General features: G+C 38.3%; 1 protein-coding gene across 2 annotated transcripts in view; it reads left to right on the plus strand.

Moving 5' to 3' along the window:
- The window catches only part of TMTC3 (transmembrane O-mannosyltransferase targeting cadherins 3), a 51,488-nt gene that overhangs the window by 17,983 nt on the left and 13,671 nt on the right, over positions 1 to 19,834 (plus strand). For both annotated transcript variants that reach the window (XM_050934728.1, XM_050934737.1), the window contains 5 exons: positions 687 to 802; positions 4,680 to 4,852; positions 6,608 to 6,860; positions 14,072 to 14,220; positions 18,403 to 18,523. In XM_050934728.1, the coding sequence (XP_050790685.1) occupies positions 687 to 802; positions 4,680 to 4,852; positions 6,608 to 6,860; positions 14,072 to 14,220; positions 18,403 to 18,523 (812 nt within the window). The remainder of the gene's footprint in view (positions 1 to 686; positions 803 to 4,679; positions 4,853 to 6,607; positions 6,861 to 14,071; positions 14,221 to 18,402; positions 18,524 to 19,834) is intronic.

The raw sequence follows: 19,834 nt of genomic DNA on the forward strand, positions 1-19,834 counted from the left end.
TCATCTGAGGACTTCTGAGTGCTTTACAATCGTTAACTAAACCGTACAACTCTCTAGTAAAAAGGATTCCTATCATTTTCATTTTTATAGAGGAGAGTGTACTGGTGTACATAGGCTAATTGACTCTCCGAAGTCAGTGACAGATTTGGAAGTAGAACTTAGAAGTTAAGAACCAGTCCCCTGTTCTAACAGCTGCAACACTTGGAAATTTATGAAAATATTGCTTAGAGCGATGGTTTCCAACCTTTTTTCCTTTGCGGTCCCCTAAAAAATTTCAAATGGAAGTGCAGACCCTTCTGGAAATCTTAGGAAGTGCGGTCCACAGATCACAAGTTGAAAACCATTGGCTTAGAGATACTGGCATAAAAAGAAATTTTTGGAAAGCTAGTAAAAATTTTCTTTTCATTTTCCTATTTGGAATATTTATACAAGTCTTCACACCTTTTTATCACATATTTCAGCTTCAAAGAGACGACTAAGAAACTGATAAGGTACTTAACGTAAAGTGAGGCAAAAATAGAACAGGTGGTAAATGTGTAGATAAACTGCAACCTAATAGGGATCTTGCTGAAACACTGGCAAGTGAAAACTGTAGATAGTTAACTTTAATTAGTCAAATTATGTTGTTCACATGGTTGTCCTGTAAAATAGTGTGTTTTTATAATGTCTGTCCTTTTACGTTGCAGTGTGGACTCCAATTGCAGTGACAGTGTGTCTAGTAGCCGTTGCAACATTATGCAAAGAACAAGGAATAACAGTGGTGGGGATATGCTGTGTCTATGAAGTATTTATAGCTCAAGGGGTAAGTTATTGTAAAAATTTCCATTGTAACTATTTCCTTTGTCAAGCAGATCTGCAGTATTTTTGTAAGAGTTTTAAATAACCATCACATTCTTGTGCACTGAGTATTTTGTCTGCTGAAGCAAACTGTATTTTTGTGATCTTGGAAAAAAATGCATATGTTCCCTCAGTGTATCATGTAAATACCTACTAACACAGGTTCTTTTGTATGCAGACAAAGATATTAGCAAAAATGGAAATATGTTAAAATTTGACATATCTTTAATTTGAATACAGACTGATGCTTGCAAAGGCCAAAACTATGTATATAATGTGGTTAAAGTGAAGGGCACATAAAATTGATTTACCGTCTAATTTAATTTAATTTTCTTTTAATTTCTTTACATGAAATTAGAGAAGGTGCTTTCAATGGAGACTTTTCCATCAGATGTTATGAACTACCAAGTGTTCTGGAGTATCACATTTGAATCAATTAGCATTTAGATTTTTGTGAAATCTCATCCTTCTGTAAAGGCTCTAAAGTCAGTTTCTAAATAAAATATATTTTAAAATGTAAGGTTTCATTTTATTCCTTGACAGTTAAAATTTAACTGTCCATAATTTAATATTAACTTTCCTTTGTCAAGAGAGGGTGATATTCCTAGCAATTAAAATAATGTGTTTTTCTTAACATATCTTTCAGTATTATACTTTCTATAGTTTAAATATATGTAATTTTAAGAAATTTTATTTTTAGAAGTTATGTGCCCAAACTGCAAAAATATTGGCCAAAATAAAAAGAAATTGTCTGTCAGTCACAAGCATTCAAGGCTACATTTTCAACTTTTTGCATGCAAAATTTTGCATATGTGTTTTGTATATGCAGTTTATGCATGTGTCTTGACTTGTTCCTACCTTAGAAATTTTGGTCTAGAATTTCTATACTAATCCAGTAGTATTTCTTTATACAGTGGATGCCACTTAATAGCAAGCCTGATTTTTAACAACTTCTTTAACAGCATTTTTCCAGGAACCCATCCGATGCCATTGACGTTAATGTTAATATAGGTTAATGAGATTCAGATATTGGCAATGGCATGCTTTTTGAAAACTCTTTTTGAAAGAAAGCCCTGCCTGCCGGCAGGTTTGTTGGGGTGCAGCCAGGGAACACACTTCCTAGCACTTCTTTCCTTGGCTGCAGCCCTGCAAACTTTCTTGCGCACAGGGATCACACAGGAGGCAATGGGCTGTGGCACCCACATTCCCTGCCCAAAGCAGAAACCCTGCCAGAATCCTGGGGTTGCGGACTGGGTGAGGAGGCAGTGGACAAGATGGTTGCAGGGAGGGTGGGTCTGCAGCCTGGATGCCAGGGCTTTTCACAGGGCACTTGGGGCTCAAAGCTCAACAGTACCTCTCCCCACTGCTGTCCTGCACTGGCTGGCCCATAGCCTCCCCTCCTTGTGGAAAGTGCTAGGCTGCAGACCGCTGTCATGCTGCTGCCTTGCCCCCAGACCGGTTTGCGGGGCTGCAGCCATGAAAGGCACCTCACAGTGCTTCATTACTACAGATCTTCACACACCTGCGTTCACTTATGGGTAACTGCTAGATAATTGCAACAATTTGCTGGGAACCAAGGGGTTGCTAATAAGCAGAATCTACTGTATTTTCATTATTTTGTCATTACAAAGTCATGGGTGATCCTCATATGCCCTATTGGAGCGCAGTGTGGCACTGCAGATGTGCTCCACCTTAATTTCCCCAGTTGGGACAGCAATAGATTCACTCTAACAGCCCAGAGCCAGGAGAAGCCAACATCATAACAAAACAGCATGTCCCCTTTTAATAAGGTTTGAGGACAGAAGCAATTACAATACACAATTCATAAGGTCTTCACCTCAGGGCCCTGGTTCAGAGCTAGCTCCCTATATAAAAGTCCACAAAACAAAGACTCTGAGTTTGGTTAGGCTGATCTCCTAGATCAGGGGTGGGCAAACTTTTTGGCCCATGGGCCACATCTGGGTGTGGAAATTGTATAGTGCACCATGAATGCTTGCAAAATTGGGGTTTGGAATGTGGGAGGGGGTGAGGGCTCCGGCTGGGGATCACAGGCTCTGGCGGGACTGAGGGGTAGAGGGTGCAGGAGGGTGCACTGTGCTGGGACCAAGGGGTTCAGAGGGTGGGAGGGGGATCATGGTTGGGGTGTAGGGAGGGGGTCGGGTGCAGGCTCCAGGTGGTGCTTACCTCAAGCAGCTCCCAGAAGCAGCGGCATGTCCCCCCTCTGGTTCCTACGCAGAGGCAAGGCCAGGAAGCTCTGCATGCTGCCCCATCCAAAACTGCTGCCCCTGCAGCTCCCATTGGCCACGGTTCCCAGCTGCCCCATGCATAGGAGCCGGAGCAGGGACATGCCTCTGCTTTGGGGAGCCATGCGAAGCCACAACACACATGGAGCAGGGCAAGCCCCGGACCCTGCTCCGAAAACGTCTGAAGTTCTGATTGTGGCCCCCAGGCAGTAGTTTGCCCACCCCATCCTAGATCGTGAAAGAGAAACTAAGCTCGGCCTGGCTTCTACTGCCCTTTGTCCTATTCAATTTTCTGTTCCTGTATAAACAGCCTAGATGTAGGGGCAGGGCCTTCTTAATTATATAGCAAGCTATCCACGACTGTCCCTTAAGGAAGCAGTATATTTTTTCAGTCTATAAAAGTTTTTATTGAAACCCAATACAAAAATCTTACACTCAAAGCAAGGGAATGCTCACACAGCCTTAATTCTATCCACTTGCATATACACATTACAATAGTCTAGTTATAATCCATATTATTTTTTAAATAATAAAATAGAATATACTGATTTTTTTTCTAAAATCTTATACCTTGATGAAACATCTTGGAGCATACTGTTTTATGCCTGAATTCATTGAAGTTTATATGAAAAATATACAATATACAGAGTTTACTTTATATCTGTTTATGCAACAATGTATTAGTGAGAATTTGTTGACATATGTGGGCCATCTGAATTCATTGCTAGGTTTTATAGTTAATTGCCTAAGCCCTTGAATTGCACCGAAAGAAAGCTAGCTGCTCTTTGAAAAGAAAATGTATACTCATAGTGCATAGCTGCTGGTAAAATGAATAAATTTCATAAAGAGAAGAAAACTCCTTATTGAAAAAGTTTGTCAACAAAAATGTATGGGGCTGTTATGACAGTGAAAATAGTGTTAATGTAAAAGAACAAAAAAAATGTATCTAAAATTGTCATAAAAGTTCTGTTTGAGAATGGTGTCATCATGTAATATGACTGTCTATATGCATGATACCTTAACTTTTGGTATTTTTTTTGACTTTGGGGATTGATTTTTTTTTAAAGAGAAAACAAAAAGGAATTTCATTCCTTTAGAACTTAAAAGCTTTGCTGTCTTGACAAAAAAAAACTACTGTGTGTTGTTTTTTAACTTCATAATCTGAAACTGACTAGACACCTGTGGAATGTTCCATACATCTTCATTAGTTAGTTGTTAGCCTCAGTGAGGCCTACTTCTGTGTAATATTACAAGCTGTTTGGCTTTGCAAGAATTTTTTCATAATGAGGGGAAAGTGTTTCTCCCCCTTCACTCTCACACATTTTTGTATACAAAAACAGGTGAAATATTTTTCCTCTCATTTATTTAAAATAAAAAAAGGTTACTTTGAGTAGAGACAAACCATGTGAAAAACACTTGGATGCTTTTGTTAAAAATATTAAAGCTTTCAAAAGTTGTTAGTTACTGGTCCAAGCCTAAACCTTAACTTTAGCGGCACTGACAGTCTCCCTAGAATAAAGTTCATATTGGTAAAGTATAGTGAATGTGATTAAATATGACTGCACTGTCTGGTAACATACATCATGTTCTGTTTTCTAGTATACTTTGCCTATGCTGTTGGATGCTGCCATGCAGATTCTCCGAGGGAAATGGAGTATTCCTTATTCTATGCTCCAAACGCTATTAAAGCTTATTGTTCTGATGTTCAGTACACTGCTCCTTGTTGTAGTCAGAGTCCAGGTCATTCAGTCTCAGCTTCCAGTGTTTACCAGGTAAAAAACAAAAATTTAATTCAATGGGAAAGTTTTTTGTTTTATTATTTTAAAAGATAGTAATAAATCAAACTGACCTCATTAAGTCACAATTAAAAATGGCTACAAAATACTTTAGGTAGTATTTAGATTTAACTTATTTTAATATTAACTTGGAATTCTCATACAGTCTTATATTTATCTGTGATAAATCACCTATTATGTTACAGCAATAACTACAGTTGTTGAGCACCAGTTAAATAGCAGTGGCCAGTGAGCACTCATTGAATGGTAAGAACATTTGATCACTGGTGTATTCAGACTAGTAGGCAGAAGGTGAAAGCCTTCATTAATGAAGCATTTTCACTATATATAGTAGCAATGTGTATCTAATAAACATCACACACAAATAATTTAGTGTTTACAGTAAGTAAAACTGCAGTCCTTCACTTCTAATACCACTCTCCAGATGCATGTCTGATTTATCAAGCATCAGTATTTGGAATGTATAAAGCCTCCTGTATCATCTGAAATAGCTAGACAAAGAAATTATTTCATGTTTAGATGATAAACTATATTTAGTAATGCATTTATTAAAAGAATAAGGTAATAGAAGCTGTGGTTTCATTTGAGAACTCAATATGGAGTAATCTGAATAAATTAAATGATTAAAAATATTTAAAAGCTAATTTTCACTGTTTAGGCTGCATCTTTGTATATCAGACCTGATCCTCCAAGTGCTTAGCCCACATGCTTAATTTTAACCTCAGTGGGATTGTTCGCATGTTCAATATTAAACACATTAGTCCCATCTTGATGGAAAAAATGGGTGCATTAGCATATGGTGACTGAAAAGCCCCATTAGGATGCAAGCTAACACATTTGAAGCACTGTTAGCTGGTTGTGTTTTAGTCTAGGTTTATAATATTGTGTAAGTACATATTTATCAGCAGCTATCACTACTTCAAACATATTAGCCTCCACTTTCTTATTTCATACTAATTTGCCTGTATTTAGACTGCAAACTTGAGTTTTTCTCTTGTAAATGTGTTAGTCAATGTACTAATATTTCAGTTTGAAAAGAAACAGTTCAAAACTACATGTACTGTTGCAGTCAAAACAAAATAATGAAAATAATGCTGTTTAGTGAAACCTGAGATACTTGTCACTCATTATATAGATGCCATTCTTCAAGATACTGGTTCTTTATTGTGGCCAGACTTTAGAAGACACATACCCTTTACTATTAATTTCATTGCTGTTACTATTCATAAATTTGGAATTTTGTGTCATTCTTGTGAGTGATATGTAAATGTAGTATACTAGCATTTTCCCTTGGAAATTAGGTCTGAATACTTAATTATGGCCAAAGACTGTTCACAACAAGGGTTTTAAAAGTAGTCTCTGTACACCCTCCGTGCTAAGCTGGTTGTGTAGCATCTCAGCCCTCTGAAGAAACTTAGAGCAGGCCTGAGGTTGCTCTAACTTATGCCATCTGCCAATGGTCCTCAGGAGCTGATATGGCAAGTGTTTACGGAAGCCCCAGCCAATTCACCTTTCCATAGCCATGCACATTATAAATGCAACAAAGATAAGATGGCTTGGTAGTTCCTAATCCATCTTGATCCTGCTGCAGGAGTCCCCCACATAAGAGATGTTTTAGGTCCAGCATCTGGCAGTGGTGTTGTGCAAAGTGACTGCATTGCAGTCCGAGGTTTAAGCTGTAACTTTTTTTCAACTAAAAGGTCCTTTTCTTTTTCTTCTCTTCCTGCTTAGGTTTGATAACCCAGCTGCTGTAAGTCCATCTCCTGCAAGGCAGCTGACTTTCAACTACCTCCTCCCTGTAAATGCTTGGCTTCTTCTAAATCCCTCAGAGCTATGCTGTGATTGGACAATGGGAACTATTCCACTTGTGGAGTCTTTCCTAGATATAAGAAATATTGCCACCATTACATTTTTTTGCTTTCTGGGATCTTTGATTGTCTTCAGTCTCCGATACCCTGGGGATTCCTCCAAGACTGTATTGATGGTAGGAATAATGCATGTTTTTAGTCTTTAGTTACAGTGAAGTAGCCTATTCTGAAAGTATAGGTTCACTTAGCTGTTCCTTACATCAATTTCATCATCATTTTTAAGAAATAAAAGGCTTTCCCTGGTAAGGAATCTTGAACACTGAGACTCCATAGTTCCAGAGAAAATAAGGATTAATAGAATTTTCACCACAAATAGTCAGTTAAATAGTGCTAGCTTATTTTAAAGAGGCCTTTTTATTTCTAGTGTTTAAAATGTCTGCTTCACTGATTGAAACATCTCTTTTTATAATAGAATGTTCACTGCAAGTCTCCGCATGTATCACAGCTACATACACATGTTTTTTAATCCTTTTAACTGTTAGATTTCATGCCAGAGAATCAGTGTCAAAGTGCCTGGAGCCCAGTTTACCAGAAAATGGGGATGCATTACTATATATTAGATACAATTATCCCTCAAATACTGTAACATGTAAACCAAGGGTTGGCACTTTCAGAAGTGGTGTGCTGAGTCTTCATTTATTCACTCCGATTTAAGGTTTTGCTTGCCAGTAATACATGTTAACATTTTTAGAAGGTCTCTTTCTATAAGTCTATAGTGTATATATAAACAAACTGTTGTGTGTAAAGTAAATAGTTTTTCAAATGTTTAAGAAGCTTCATTTAAAATTAAATTAAAATTCAGAGCCCCCTAAACCGATGACCAGGACCTGGGCAGTGTGAGTGCCACTGAAAATCAGCTCGCATACCGCCTTCGGCACGCGTGCCATAGGTTGCCTACCCCTGATGTAAACAATACTGTAGGTCAGAAAACTGCTTCTAATCTGTTGTCTTTATGGATACTAGTACAGTGAACTTGTAGGCTGGATGTAGGTGGTCCGGCTAACCTGAAGAAACATTGACTTATGTGTCTTCTAGAATATTCCATTTTCAAACTTTGATCAAAATAGCTGCTACCATGCAACTTTCTTTTCCTCCTAGATGTTTACCTGTTAAGAAAAATCACACAAGTCATTAAGTAAAATGGGCAATCCCAATCTTTATCCAGTGAGACCAATTGCAATGTACATCTACTTTGTACTGATGTATAAAAATCTACAGTATACTTATGCATCTGTATCATAGCTAATACTGTAGGTGGAAAAAGATTTCACCCATCTGGTAGAGCAAATGTGTGAGAAAGCGCTTATTTAAATAAATTAGTTAAGCTTATTATCTAAATGAGCTAGGTAAGCTATAAATGCTGCCTAATAAAGGTATAAGACAGCTGCTGTCTAGATATCTTAATTGTGATTTAGAAATCTTTTTCTAAAGTAACCCACCAAAAGCCTTTTCACTAATTGGATCGTTTTGAAATAAAGACTCAATGACTTCCAAGTGTGCCTTGTTCTTAGCTAATCGATATAAGGTGTTTTCTTCAGTTAAAAGTTTTGTTGCTTTAATTTATCCAGCATAGTTAAAATGGCAGACACCCTCTTTAACTTGCACACCAGTGTAGAACACAGTTTTATACTGGTGTAAAAGTGTTTATACCTATATAGCTCAATCTGATTCCACAATGGAAAATAAGCTGTATAGTATCTTATACCTGTAGAACTGTGCCCACACTTGGTGTTTACCAGCGTAAGTGTATCTGGAAAAAATCCTGCCTTTTGACTCACATATTTGTTCTGGTAAAATGTAAGTGTAGACTGTGTCTTCATTGTCAACAATGGGGCCCCATCTATTATCTAAAGAAAATTTTTATATGACTTTTTATGTTCCTCTTTATTTTGAACTAATTTTTTTACCTCTGCATTTTTACAACACGTTGCTTGCTTATATAGTGCTTGCTAATCTACTATCCACAAGATAGGGAGTTAAAATAGGATCCCAAAGCCACTTTCTAATTGGGTATACTGCATGCTTTGGTGTAGAATAAGTAGTTAAGCCATCAGACCTAACTGCAAATAGTACAGTAATTATTTAATTGCAGATATTATTGTTCACTAAATCAAGACAGAAAATGCCATCACAGCTACTGGTACTGAAAACTGCCAGAAAACCGTACTGACTGACTCAATTTTAGCTGAGTTTCTGTTGACTTTATCTGTTTTGGTCTCATAATTAAACCAAAGTATTTATAATCTGTAATTCAAGCTATTCTGATGCCAGATATTTTTAATTTATGATTTAGTGTTATATTTTCTAAGATGACTACTTTGTAATAGTAAGTGAATGGCTGTGGCAACTTCCATTGAATTAGGTGAATTAGTTTTTTGACATAATTTTTTTTCCCACCTTTTAGTTTGGTTACATCTCTCAGTAACCAAAGAGAGCCGTAGTTAAGGTGGCACTCTGTGCTCTGAAAAGCTCATGCTAATATATTCATCTTAGGTGTTTCCATGTGTTCATCACTGCTGTATCTACTAACAGATTTTAATTAAATGATTATATCTGATTTTAATATACTTTCCCTATGTACTTGATATGGACTGGAAAAACAGGTTACAGTATATGGTTAAGCAACAATTTTTTCTTCATCCCACAACTTGGTATTAGATTGATCATTTTGAAGTGCAGTTCTGCTCCATGATAAGTCCCTGCGAATGTGACACCTGATTACTTAGTGAATTAGCTCCATGTGGGTTCACTCATATCCATTTGGTTTAGTGACAAAAATAAGTTTACTGCTGTTACTCTTGTCAGCACTTCAGAACTACAACAGTTGAGAGAGCAAGCTAGATTTTTTTCCTCCTTGTGCATCACCAACAGAGGAACCTAAAGGAATTAAGTGGCCAGATCCCACTGAAATTTGGGTGCCTACCTCCTTTAGGCTCCTTTGAAAATCCTGTTGAGAATTCTTTACTAACATTCAATGAGTTACACTTGAGCAAGCCCATTGCAGCTGGCACTGAGGGCACGTTTTGGTCTACAGATGGTGCATGAGAAGAAAAGAACCCACCTCATCACTTGGATCCCAGGTGGAGTTGCCAGTCTGCCAGTTGGGTGGCGAATTATAAAAAGGCATTAACTGTGCTCATTTTATATGTACCATATTAAATGTGGAATCCCACAATGCCATTTTACAGACCCTTTTCAGAATAGAACAACATCTTAAAAGAAAGCTGCCATTTTTGCTTGATATAAGCAGTCTGAAAATCCTGTTCTTGAAAATAAGTCTCCAGAGTCCATGTCAGTATGTACAACTGGGTGTTATGATCTCTGTAATAAAGCTTAGCACCTTTCAAGTCATTTTGGTCGTTTTTGTTCCAAATTTCCTTTTGACCTTTAACTAGTAACTCAAGCTGTTGACTTTAGGTAGGAGACTGTCATTCAGAATCCTTCTTTCTGAAGTTCCTGACAGCAATTATAGATGGTGCAGCAGTATGTACATCCAATTCTGGCTGCCTTATACAGATTAATTGATATACTATAGAAAACATGAAGTAAAGTTGGTTACATAGCTTTTTATTAACTTAGTATGAAAGATATCCTTAAACTGATCCCAAATATTACAAAAAGAAAACTGAACATAGTTCAACTTATACTGCTATTGAACACAATTGGTGAACTGTTGAGGCATTTAAATAGCTCTTAATATCAATGAGATATCGTATTCTTGCCTTGTTCTGCTTGTTAGTGCTGTTCTTGTAGTAATTTCTGACCATGTTAACTCTGAGCATCATTTTTGCCCTAGACCAGGGGCAGGCAAACTTTTTGGCCTGAGGACTGCATCAGGTTTTGGAAATTGGGTGGGGCGGGGGGGTGGCCTAGCCTCCCCCATCCACGCATCCTCCCCTTCTGGCCTCCTGATGGCCCCCCTGGACTCCTGGCTCATCCAACCCCCCGTTCTTCCTGACTTCCCCCCTGGGACTCCTGCCCCATCCACCTTCCCTGCTCACTGGCCCCTGACTGCCCTGTGCCACCCCATCCAACCCTCCCCTTCTTCCTGAGTGCCCTCCAGGGACCCCTGCCCCATCCAACCACCCCTTCTCCCTGTCCCCTGACTGCCCCAGAACCCCCGCCCCTGACTGCTCGCCGCCCCATCCAACCCCTCCTTTCATTCCTGACTGCCCCCCGGAACCCCTGCCCCATCCAACCACCGCTGCCCCCTGCCACCCCATCCAACCTCCCTTCTTTCCTGACTGCCCTCCCCAGGACCTCTGCCCCCATTCAAACCCTGTTTCCCACCCCGACCCCTATCCAAACCCCTGACCACCACCCTGAACTCACCTGCCCTCTATCCAATCCCCCTTGGAAACCCTTACCGCACTGCTTGGAGCACCAGTGGCTGGTGTCACTGCAGCCACGCCGCCCAGTTGGAGCCAGCCACACACCTTGCAGCACAGAGCACCGGGTCAGGCCGGGATCTGCAGCTGCACTGCTCTGGAAGCTCACCACCCAGAGTATTGCATCGGTGGCACAGTGAGCTGAGGCTGCAGGGGAGGAGGAACAGCAGGGGAAGTGCTGAGGGCGAGCCTCCTGGACCAGGAGCTCAGGGGCTGGGCAGGACGGTCCTGTGGGCTAGATGTGGCCCACGGGCCATAGTTTGCCCACCTCTGCCCTAGACCCTTTTTTAATATAAAGACTACACAATTCCATCCTGGGCCATTACCAAAAAGTCACTGTGATATAGGGGACCAGTGACAGTTCTTGTGTCCAGCGCCACTAAAGCAATGGTTCCCAACTTCACATTGCCCGTGACTATGAATTGGTACCTAAACTAACTTCGAAAAAGAGTACACACCTTTTTTAAAGGAAATTGTCCACTTTCTTCTCTGAGTTCCCAATGAGTAGTAATATCTGACATTCTTTCCTACTACCACATCTTTGGAGAGTTGGTTCACCCTTCTAGTAAGGGAATTAATTGAAAAAGGGACTGGGACTGTGCCATAGTAGACTTGCAAAGATGAGTCTATTAATAACGTTATGTATCTCTTATTAAACTCTACACACAAGTGCCTTTTTCCAAATAAATTGGATTACATCCCCAGTGCTTTACATATATATTTATTTTATCCTTCTGAAAGTTTTTCAGCAGATTACAAAAATGAACATGAAAAGTCAGTTAGGCTTAATATTAGGAAGTATGATTTTAGAGCAAAACAATTTTTTAAGTTCAGATCTAGGTTATTTCAATAAAATTACTAGCTGCTAGTGGTTAAGTGGCCATAAATATGGCAAAGTTTAATTTATAGCATGAAAGGGAAATTCAGGTTATATGGCTGTTTGCTAAAGATGCATCTATTACAGTATGAGAGTTAAAATATATCTATGGTAGCATAACTTAATTCCTATATGAAGCTATGTTTATTAAAACTTACTGCAAATGTCAGTATTAATATTTGGTCAGGTTTATAAAATACCTTTCTTTTTCAACATGGGCTTGTAAATTTACTGAACTGTCACATAAGTAGATTCTTGAAGATTTCCAGCCAGTTGGCTTCACTTGAGAGATTTATTCATCCAAAAAGCCCCAAGAAAAATGCGAAATGTAAGCAAATTCAGTTAAATCATTTTTTTCAGTGCCTTCATGAAATCATTTCATGGATTTAGCTCTTGAGTGTTCCTAATAGTGTAATCAACGTAAAGTTAATTTAGGCCTTGTCTACTTGAGCTTTCTGATAAGTTACAAAGTAGCTCCACCAGTATTAGCAATGCAGGAAGTGCTAGTGTAGCTTGGTTGAGGGCTTTTTATACGGTCACTTCTCTGGGAGTAGTATGATTCAATGGCAAAAATAGCAGCAGCCAATCTGCACTTGTGTTCCATTTGTAGAGCTACCACTATGCAGTGGGAGAAATTGACAAAAAAATTTAGTGTAGAAACAGCCTCAGGATGGCTCAGGACTATGTGCAGGCTTATCTAAACTCCTTGATAGTCTAAATGATGACATGGCCAGTTTCTGTTTTCACGTCCACTATATAATTGTGAGCTGTAGCAAATACAAATGCAATTGGTCGTAGTTTCAATAACAAAACCATTTTTATGGAACAAACATGCACTATTTTGACTTTATGGAGATATTTGGCGTGCATTCACTCCATGTGTAATTGTAAAAGGTGTAAATTGGTTAAAATGCTTTTAAATTAAATTGCAATTTCCAAAACTTGTCCTTTTTTATCTGAATGTCAAATGTCTTCTTAAATATACTTGAATAAATGTATTTTTAAAACAAACACATATATTTTGTACTGTTTTGGAGTGAACATGTAGGTAAGAGTTGTGAGGGAAATATTTTAAAATGAACAAGAATGTTCACAATAATTATTTCACATACAGTACTTATTGATAATAGAAATTCAGCTAGTCACATGTTTAGGAATATGAATCCAAACATAACTGGGTCTAAATAAATCAAGTTTAAAAGTACCATTAAAGTGTCATGGGAAGAGTTTCATTCTTTTCCTTTAAATATGACAAAAGCTCTGGGATGAATTCAAAGGGCTACATTATCGTTCAATAACCAATGCAACTGGATTTTAGAACTTCTCTGATAGAGCTGTTACATTATACAATTCAGAGTTTTGTGTAATGTATAAGAAAGATAATATTAAATCTTATTTCAAACCATTGATAAGTTCAAGGCAAATTAGGAAATTCAGTTATGGTTCTGATGTTCATATGTCATATACTAATCCACAAGTTTAACAGCACACAAGTAATATACATGGAAATGGGGCAAAAAAGAATAGTTGTAAAAGCCATAATGTTGAAAATTCTGCCTTTCTCATTACTGAAACGTGGTGATTTAGAACATAGGACCATCTCGTCACTTTTTGTATGCAGAATTCCTCATTGAAATCAGTGGGAAATTCTTTAAAATAATGGTATAAAGTTGGTCCTGCTGTTTGGGGTTATTTGTCTTATTTCCTATTGTCTTTCATGCAGTGTAAGAACCGTTGTTTTAAATAGATGTTAGCAGATGGATCTTTTTCCCCACTTCCAACTTGAAGGCAACCAAATAAGTTAATTGGTAAAGCTTCATAGTTACTAAGCAGAAATGGGTTCTTTCTCTTTGTAGACTAAAAATTACCTCCCATGTGAAAAAGGTCCATTCTTAGTGTAACAGAGAAATTACACGTGATATTTGTTAAGTGAATTTTAGTCTTCTAATCTTCATAAGTATTGTTTAATTTAATTTAATTTTATTATTTTTCTATTCAGGTGGCAGGCACAATTTGTAACTCTAGTTTTGATTACTAGTTCGTGTTTGCTTTTGTTTTCTAGGCACTCTGTTTAATAGTGTTGCCATTCATTCCTGCATCAAACCTCTTTTTTCCTGTTGGGTTTGTAGTAGCAGAACGAGTGTTGTACGTCCCTAGCATGGGATTCTGCATTCTAATAGCACATGGGTGGAAAAGACTATCAAACAAAAGGTAGGTCAAAATTAGGGGTTTTTTTGGGGGGGGGCGGTGGGGGGTGTCATTCTATGAATACAGATAGTGGACAGAAACCAGGTACAATTAATTAATATCTGTAAAATGCTTTGAGATTGTCTGATGGAAGTGCTATATAAATGTTAAGTATTACTACGTATTTATCTATTTATTCATTATAAAATAAAGGTAGATAGTGGCTCTGCAAGCTGCTTCTAAAGAGCTCTAACCAGGTGTGTTTCTATCTTTGTATGTTATATCTGTTATTGCAGTCCAGGTTGCCTCTTGAACAAGGACTGCCAGTCAAGATGAATTATATGGCAGTTTTGTGATGTTAACAAATGTCCACAAGGGACTTGAGAAGAGGTCCTCAAACATATTGTCAGGCTATCCTGGAAAAAGGACAGGAGTGGTTTAATTAGGCCACAACTTCATTATTAACTGTCTGGGAGTACCTGGCAGATAACAGTGTATAGTGTAGGTAATTCCATGACCATTTAAATATTTACTGGGCGGCTACCATCAGTCCCCCCACCTTTTCCATCCTGGTCCCCAGCCAACCTGCTGCTGCGACCCTCCCATTCCCCTATTCCCTCAAATGAGGGTTAAGGTGAGGCTATAATGGGGGGGATTGGCTCTGTGCTATACCAGTTATAGGAGCCCAAACCCTCTGTATTTCCATCCTTTTAACAAACATCTTTAAATTCTTTATCAAACTATCTGAGCACTGTATCCTTTGCCTATGAAGTACCTGCACTGGACAGACACCCCATAGAATTGAGTTGCAACCTCATAGACTAACATCTCTTCCTTGCTCACCCCAAATAAGCTCCCCCTTTCTCCCTGGAACCCACTGTGGGGAACGTGGAAAAAACCCCACTCTGCCTTGGTTAATCTGGCAGTGACGGGGAAATTCCTTCACAGCCCCTTGCGAAAGCAGCATCTACCACAGAGCCCACAGCGGATACTGACCAAACCTAGTATTTCACCACTTTCAAGGGTAGGTGCTGCTCCGCTTGTTCCAGATAAGAGGGCTTCCCACACCTGGCTCGTACCTATGTACTCTTCCCCCATCTTCTGGTCACCGGGGGAGAAGGGCAAGTTAGCATCCTTACACTGATATGCTCTGCAGCTACAGCAATATCCTTGCCTCTGCCCTTAAAAACGTATACCCTTTTTCCCCAACAAGTCAGACAATGCACCCCCTGCCCTCCATGCTTAAGGTGTGGTGCAGTAATTTTCACTTGTATCCAAAATGTTATTTGGACTTACAGTGTCATTGCTTTAAAATGTGTTTATTTGGCTCTTGTAGATTCTTGCAGTGAGAGAGCCGTGAAATTCCACCTTTCTGCTATTTTTAGGTGGTAATGGGTCTTTTGATTTATCACAATGGAAAAAAAGCAAATTTTGAATAGGGAGGAGCATATTTACTCATTTGCTTATGTTGAAATCTGCCTTGTTTCTGTTAAAAAAAAAAATTATCACCAGTCAGAGGAACCAATGACATCTTGAAAATTGTGTCTCAGATTAAGGGACTGTTTGTAATTTTAAAATTACTTTTGTATTAAATATACTTCTTGAACTAAAACTTAGAGGTAAAAGAAGCTACTTTTGTTGGTATATGTGTAGGATGAACGTAGATCCCATGCCATTATCACAGGTGCTTTCAAAATGTTGTTCTGCCTTGTGATAGTGTCTTGCTTTTAAAGTGTCTGCACTGCACATATGCAAAGGTGAAAGGCTAATGTACTTAATCCCATTGCATCACTTTATTTCTGGTTCAAATATTATGAAACAATCTTTGAATTCTGCCATCACCTTCGCAGAGGAATATTTGGGTTTCTTTTCTGTTTCCCTGATTAATTCGCTATCTTTTATCTTGAGCGCTTTATTAGCTTTTAATGTTTTTTAATTCTTAGTGCCTTGCCACATCCGAATTGTAAAGATATTTTACAGTTGTTTAGGTGTAGAATAATTGGGTTAAAATTTGTTTTGAGATTGAATTTGGAAATGAAATCAAATGTTAAGAAAGGAAGGTAGTCCTTGCCTCCCTCTTTCTCCTGATCCACAAATTGTAAGCATGAAGGATTTGACTTGTTTAAGTTTCTATAATGTATTGGTGAAGGGCAAATTGGGAGGTGTCTTTCAGGTTATAGAGGAATGGCTACTTTGAAAACCTATTCCTAGGGATAATTTACAGTGCAGATAGTCTTTCATCCTGTAACGTGAGTGGTGCTGTCAACTGAGTGTATGGTTCACTACTGAGCATTTCTTCATGAGTTTTATATTCTCTGTGATTTACCTTTTTTCAGAAGGTGTTAGTGTCAATAAATGTCTTTTCTTTAATAAAAAAATTATAAAAAAAATTTCTTTGAAACCAAATATTTTCTATTGCAGTGCAATATTCTTTATTTCAGGTTACATGCTAATGTTGCTGCTAAGTAGACCTAGCCTTTCTAAGCCTAATAATTAGTCCCATCTGTTTTTATATCAAAGAAACACAAATGTTTAATATTATTTTCCTTAGCATAGCTGTACACTTTCTAAAGATTAAGCACAAAGAAATATAAATTAAGAATTGGTTCTAAGGAGAATATGTTCAAACTTGACTTATACTTTATTTAAAGGACGAATACTATCACCTGTGTATATTTAACTGCATAGTTTATATAATCATATAAAATATATTTCAGTTTGCTGTATATTTTAAAATGTTGATTACTGATTTAGTTTTGAGATGCAGAGCAAAGGATGGACAGTGGCAGCTTTGCTGTGCAGGGTCACCCCATAGACATTGCACAAACTTCCAGTCACACTTTCACAGCCCTAGCACTACAGTGACATGAGAGCAAATGCCCTATAAATGGACATAAGACTTCCCACTGTCTGATACCTGCTATCTGATCCCTGCTCACTATGTGCATAGGAAGGTCTCAGCGCTCCCATGGCCTCCCAGAACCATTCACACAGGCACCTAGAGGGTCTTACGTAAAGAGAGAGGGTCCATTGTCTCAGGAAGGTGTGGGAATAACGTGTATCTTTTTGAAAAGAGAACTAATGATGTCTGGGTAAAGAGGCAATGATTGATATATAAATAGAATAATAAGGCATGTGCCAATCACCATAGTTTTTCTGGCCTGTCTTCTTCATAGGTCTGCACAATATCTAAAATATTTTAAATGCTACTGTACTATAAAAAAGCCTTTTGTTTTCATCATGCCCCCTAGAGAAGCAGCAGTCCCTGATTCTTATTCCAAAAATACAGCATGTTGGAAACAATTATTATAGAACATACAGTATAAGAAAACTGACAACAATGAGCTGCTACAAGTTGTTTACATTGACAAGGTTGCATAAGATAAGCATTTTAAAGCTTTCTTAAACCCAAACAATAGAAATGTATTTACCAGAAGGTTACTGTGTCCTTACTAGTTTTTTCCCAGTGGGTTGGATTAGGATTTTCCATTATTTTCAGTTTCTAAAACTGATTAAAAAGAGCTAAAGATGCATTAAAACTTTCTTCCATTTAAGAAATTGTAGTTTCCACTGTTATGTGCCACAGACTGTGAATTGTGAATAGACAAGTTGGTCCAGAAGACAACCTCTCCACTAAAATGACGTCCAAACTATGTAAAAGAGAAACTGTGCATTAAAAACTTGTATAGGATGGTCCTGTATTAGACTAAGATGATGGAATAGATGACCTAGTACATGTTCTCAATATCTACTTTTTAAAAATACTTAAATAACTTTTTCATTTGACTTCAGGATCCCATTCATTGCCTTAATTTTGAATTCGACTTTTGAGAGTTTGTCATATGTAAGGACCTCCTGCATTTTTACTTCAGTTGTAGAAAATTGTTGTGGATTATTGTAATAAACTTATTTATCAAGTGGACATTGTGACATTACAATTGATACCGTAAATAAAAGTTTGAGGCTTAATATTCTTTTCCTCAAAGTTCAGAGTTTAAATTAGCTACTAGTCTTCAGTTGGAATAAATTACAATAGCAATTGCAAAATGTTGTTCTTCTTGCTTTAACTCACCAATGAGTACCAATGACAATTATATCAGTTCTCTGAAAGGAGGTAAAATATCCCCCTTAGCATAATATTGAAATTGTGTAATGGTCAGTATTTTTACAGCTCTGGTTTTATTTTTTTGCTTGTTTGTTTAACAGTGTGCTGAGAAAGCTGTCCTGGATTTGTCTGTCTGTAGTGCTATTCACTCATGCCTTAAAAACACTGCACAGAAACTGGGATTGGGAATCAGAATACACCTTATTTATGTCAGCTTTAAAGGTATGGTGCAATGTTTCAAAGTGGCGTAGGGCAAGTGGATAATGGATCATTGGCTGCACTGGAAGAAGGACAGGAGATGCTAGATGTCGTTTTAATTAAGCCACAATTTTATTCTTAAATGTCTGGGAGTACCCAGCAGATAAAAATGTTCAGTTCTTTCCATAATTGTTTCAGTAGATATACCTGGTAGAGTTCCATCAACCCCCTCCCCCACCTTACCCAACCTGGTCTCCAGCCAACCTGCTGTTGGAACCTTGCCATCCCCCACCTCAAATGAGGTGCCACAACACCCCCACCCCCTCTTCTTCTCCTTTAAAGATTACCTTGTTTAAATCCTTTGCCAGTCCATTTTTTCTGATCACTATCCATTCCATATGGAGTACCTGTACTGGACATCCACCCCACATTTACATAAGTGGTTGCAATGTTATAGCCTAACTCTCATTTCACGTTTACTCCAACTAAGCACCCCTGAATCTGCTGTGGGGAAGGTGGAAATATAAAAAACAGTTCTCCTTGGCCAGTCTGGCAGTGAGGGAAAAATTCTTCCCAACCCCCAAAGAAAGTAGCAACTAGTGCAGTGCCCTCAGTGGATTCTGACAAACCTCAATATTTCACCACTTCCATTGGAGCGAGAGTGGGCACTGCTCTGCCTGGTCCAGGAAAAAGAGGGCTTTTCCTGCACTGGCATGGATCTATATAGTTCCCCCTCTCTTTCAGTCACCTGGAGTGAGGATGAGTCAGTGTCCCAACACAGGCCTGGTGTGCAGCTGCAGCAGAAAGTCATTCCCTGGCTCTCTAGTCCTTAAAAGAATACACACGTTTTTCCAGCAAGCCTGACAATAGCCCCCACTACTTACTGTGCAGTGAGACCATTTTAGCCAGTTTCTTCAAAATTCTAAGTGCAGTTGAGCATGATAATATTGGAGAATTGGTTTACAAGTTACATTGCATCATCGCAATCCTTATGCCCAAAGAATTGCTTCTGAGAATGTTTTAAAACCAGTGTGTCATCTCACATTGGAATTAATATGCAAAAAATTTCTTGACTGTGAGTAAGCACACATTTGAAGGTATTATATAGCGTAGTTGATCATTTGCATGAACCCACAGATGCATTTATTCTCTTGAGGACCAAATCTTTGAAAAATTTGAACCCCCAAAATAAGCCATCTTTGAATTAAAGGTGACTAGGGGAAGTCTACTCTTGGATGCTCATTCCCCTTTAAGAATTGTAATACAGATTGGACCCTTTTTGGACTTTTATAAGGACTGAGTCTGGGAGAGCTTGGTAAAGAAAGATCCTGGGCA

The sequence above is a fragment of the Gopherus flavomarginatus genome, chromosome 1 (assembly GCF_025201925.1).
Source record: "Gopherus flavomarginatus isolate rGopFla2 chromosome 1, rGopFla2.mat.asm, whole genome shotgun sequence".
Lineage (NCBI taxonomy): Eukaryota > Metazoa > Chordata > Testudines > Testudinidae > Gopherus > Gopherus flavomarginatus.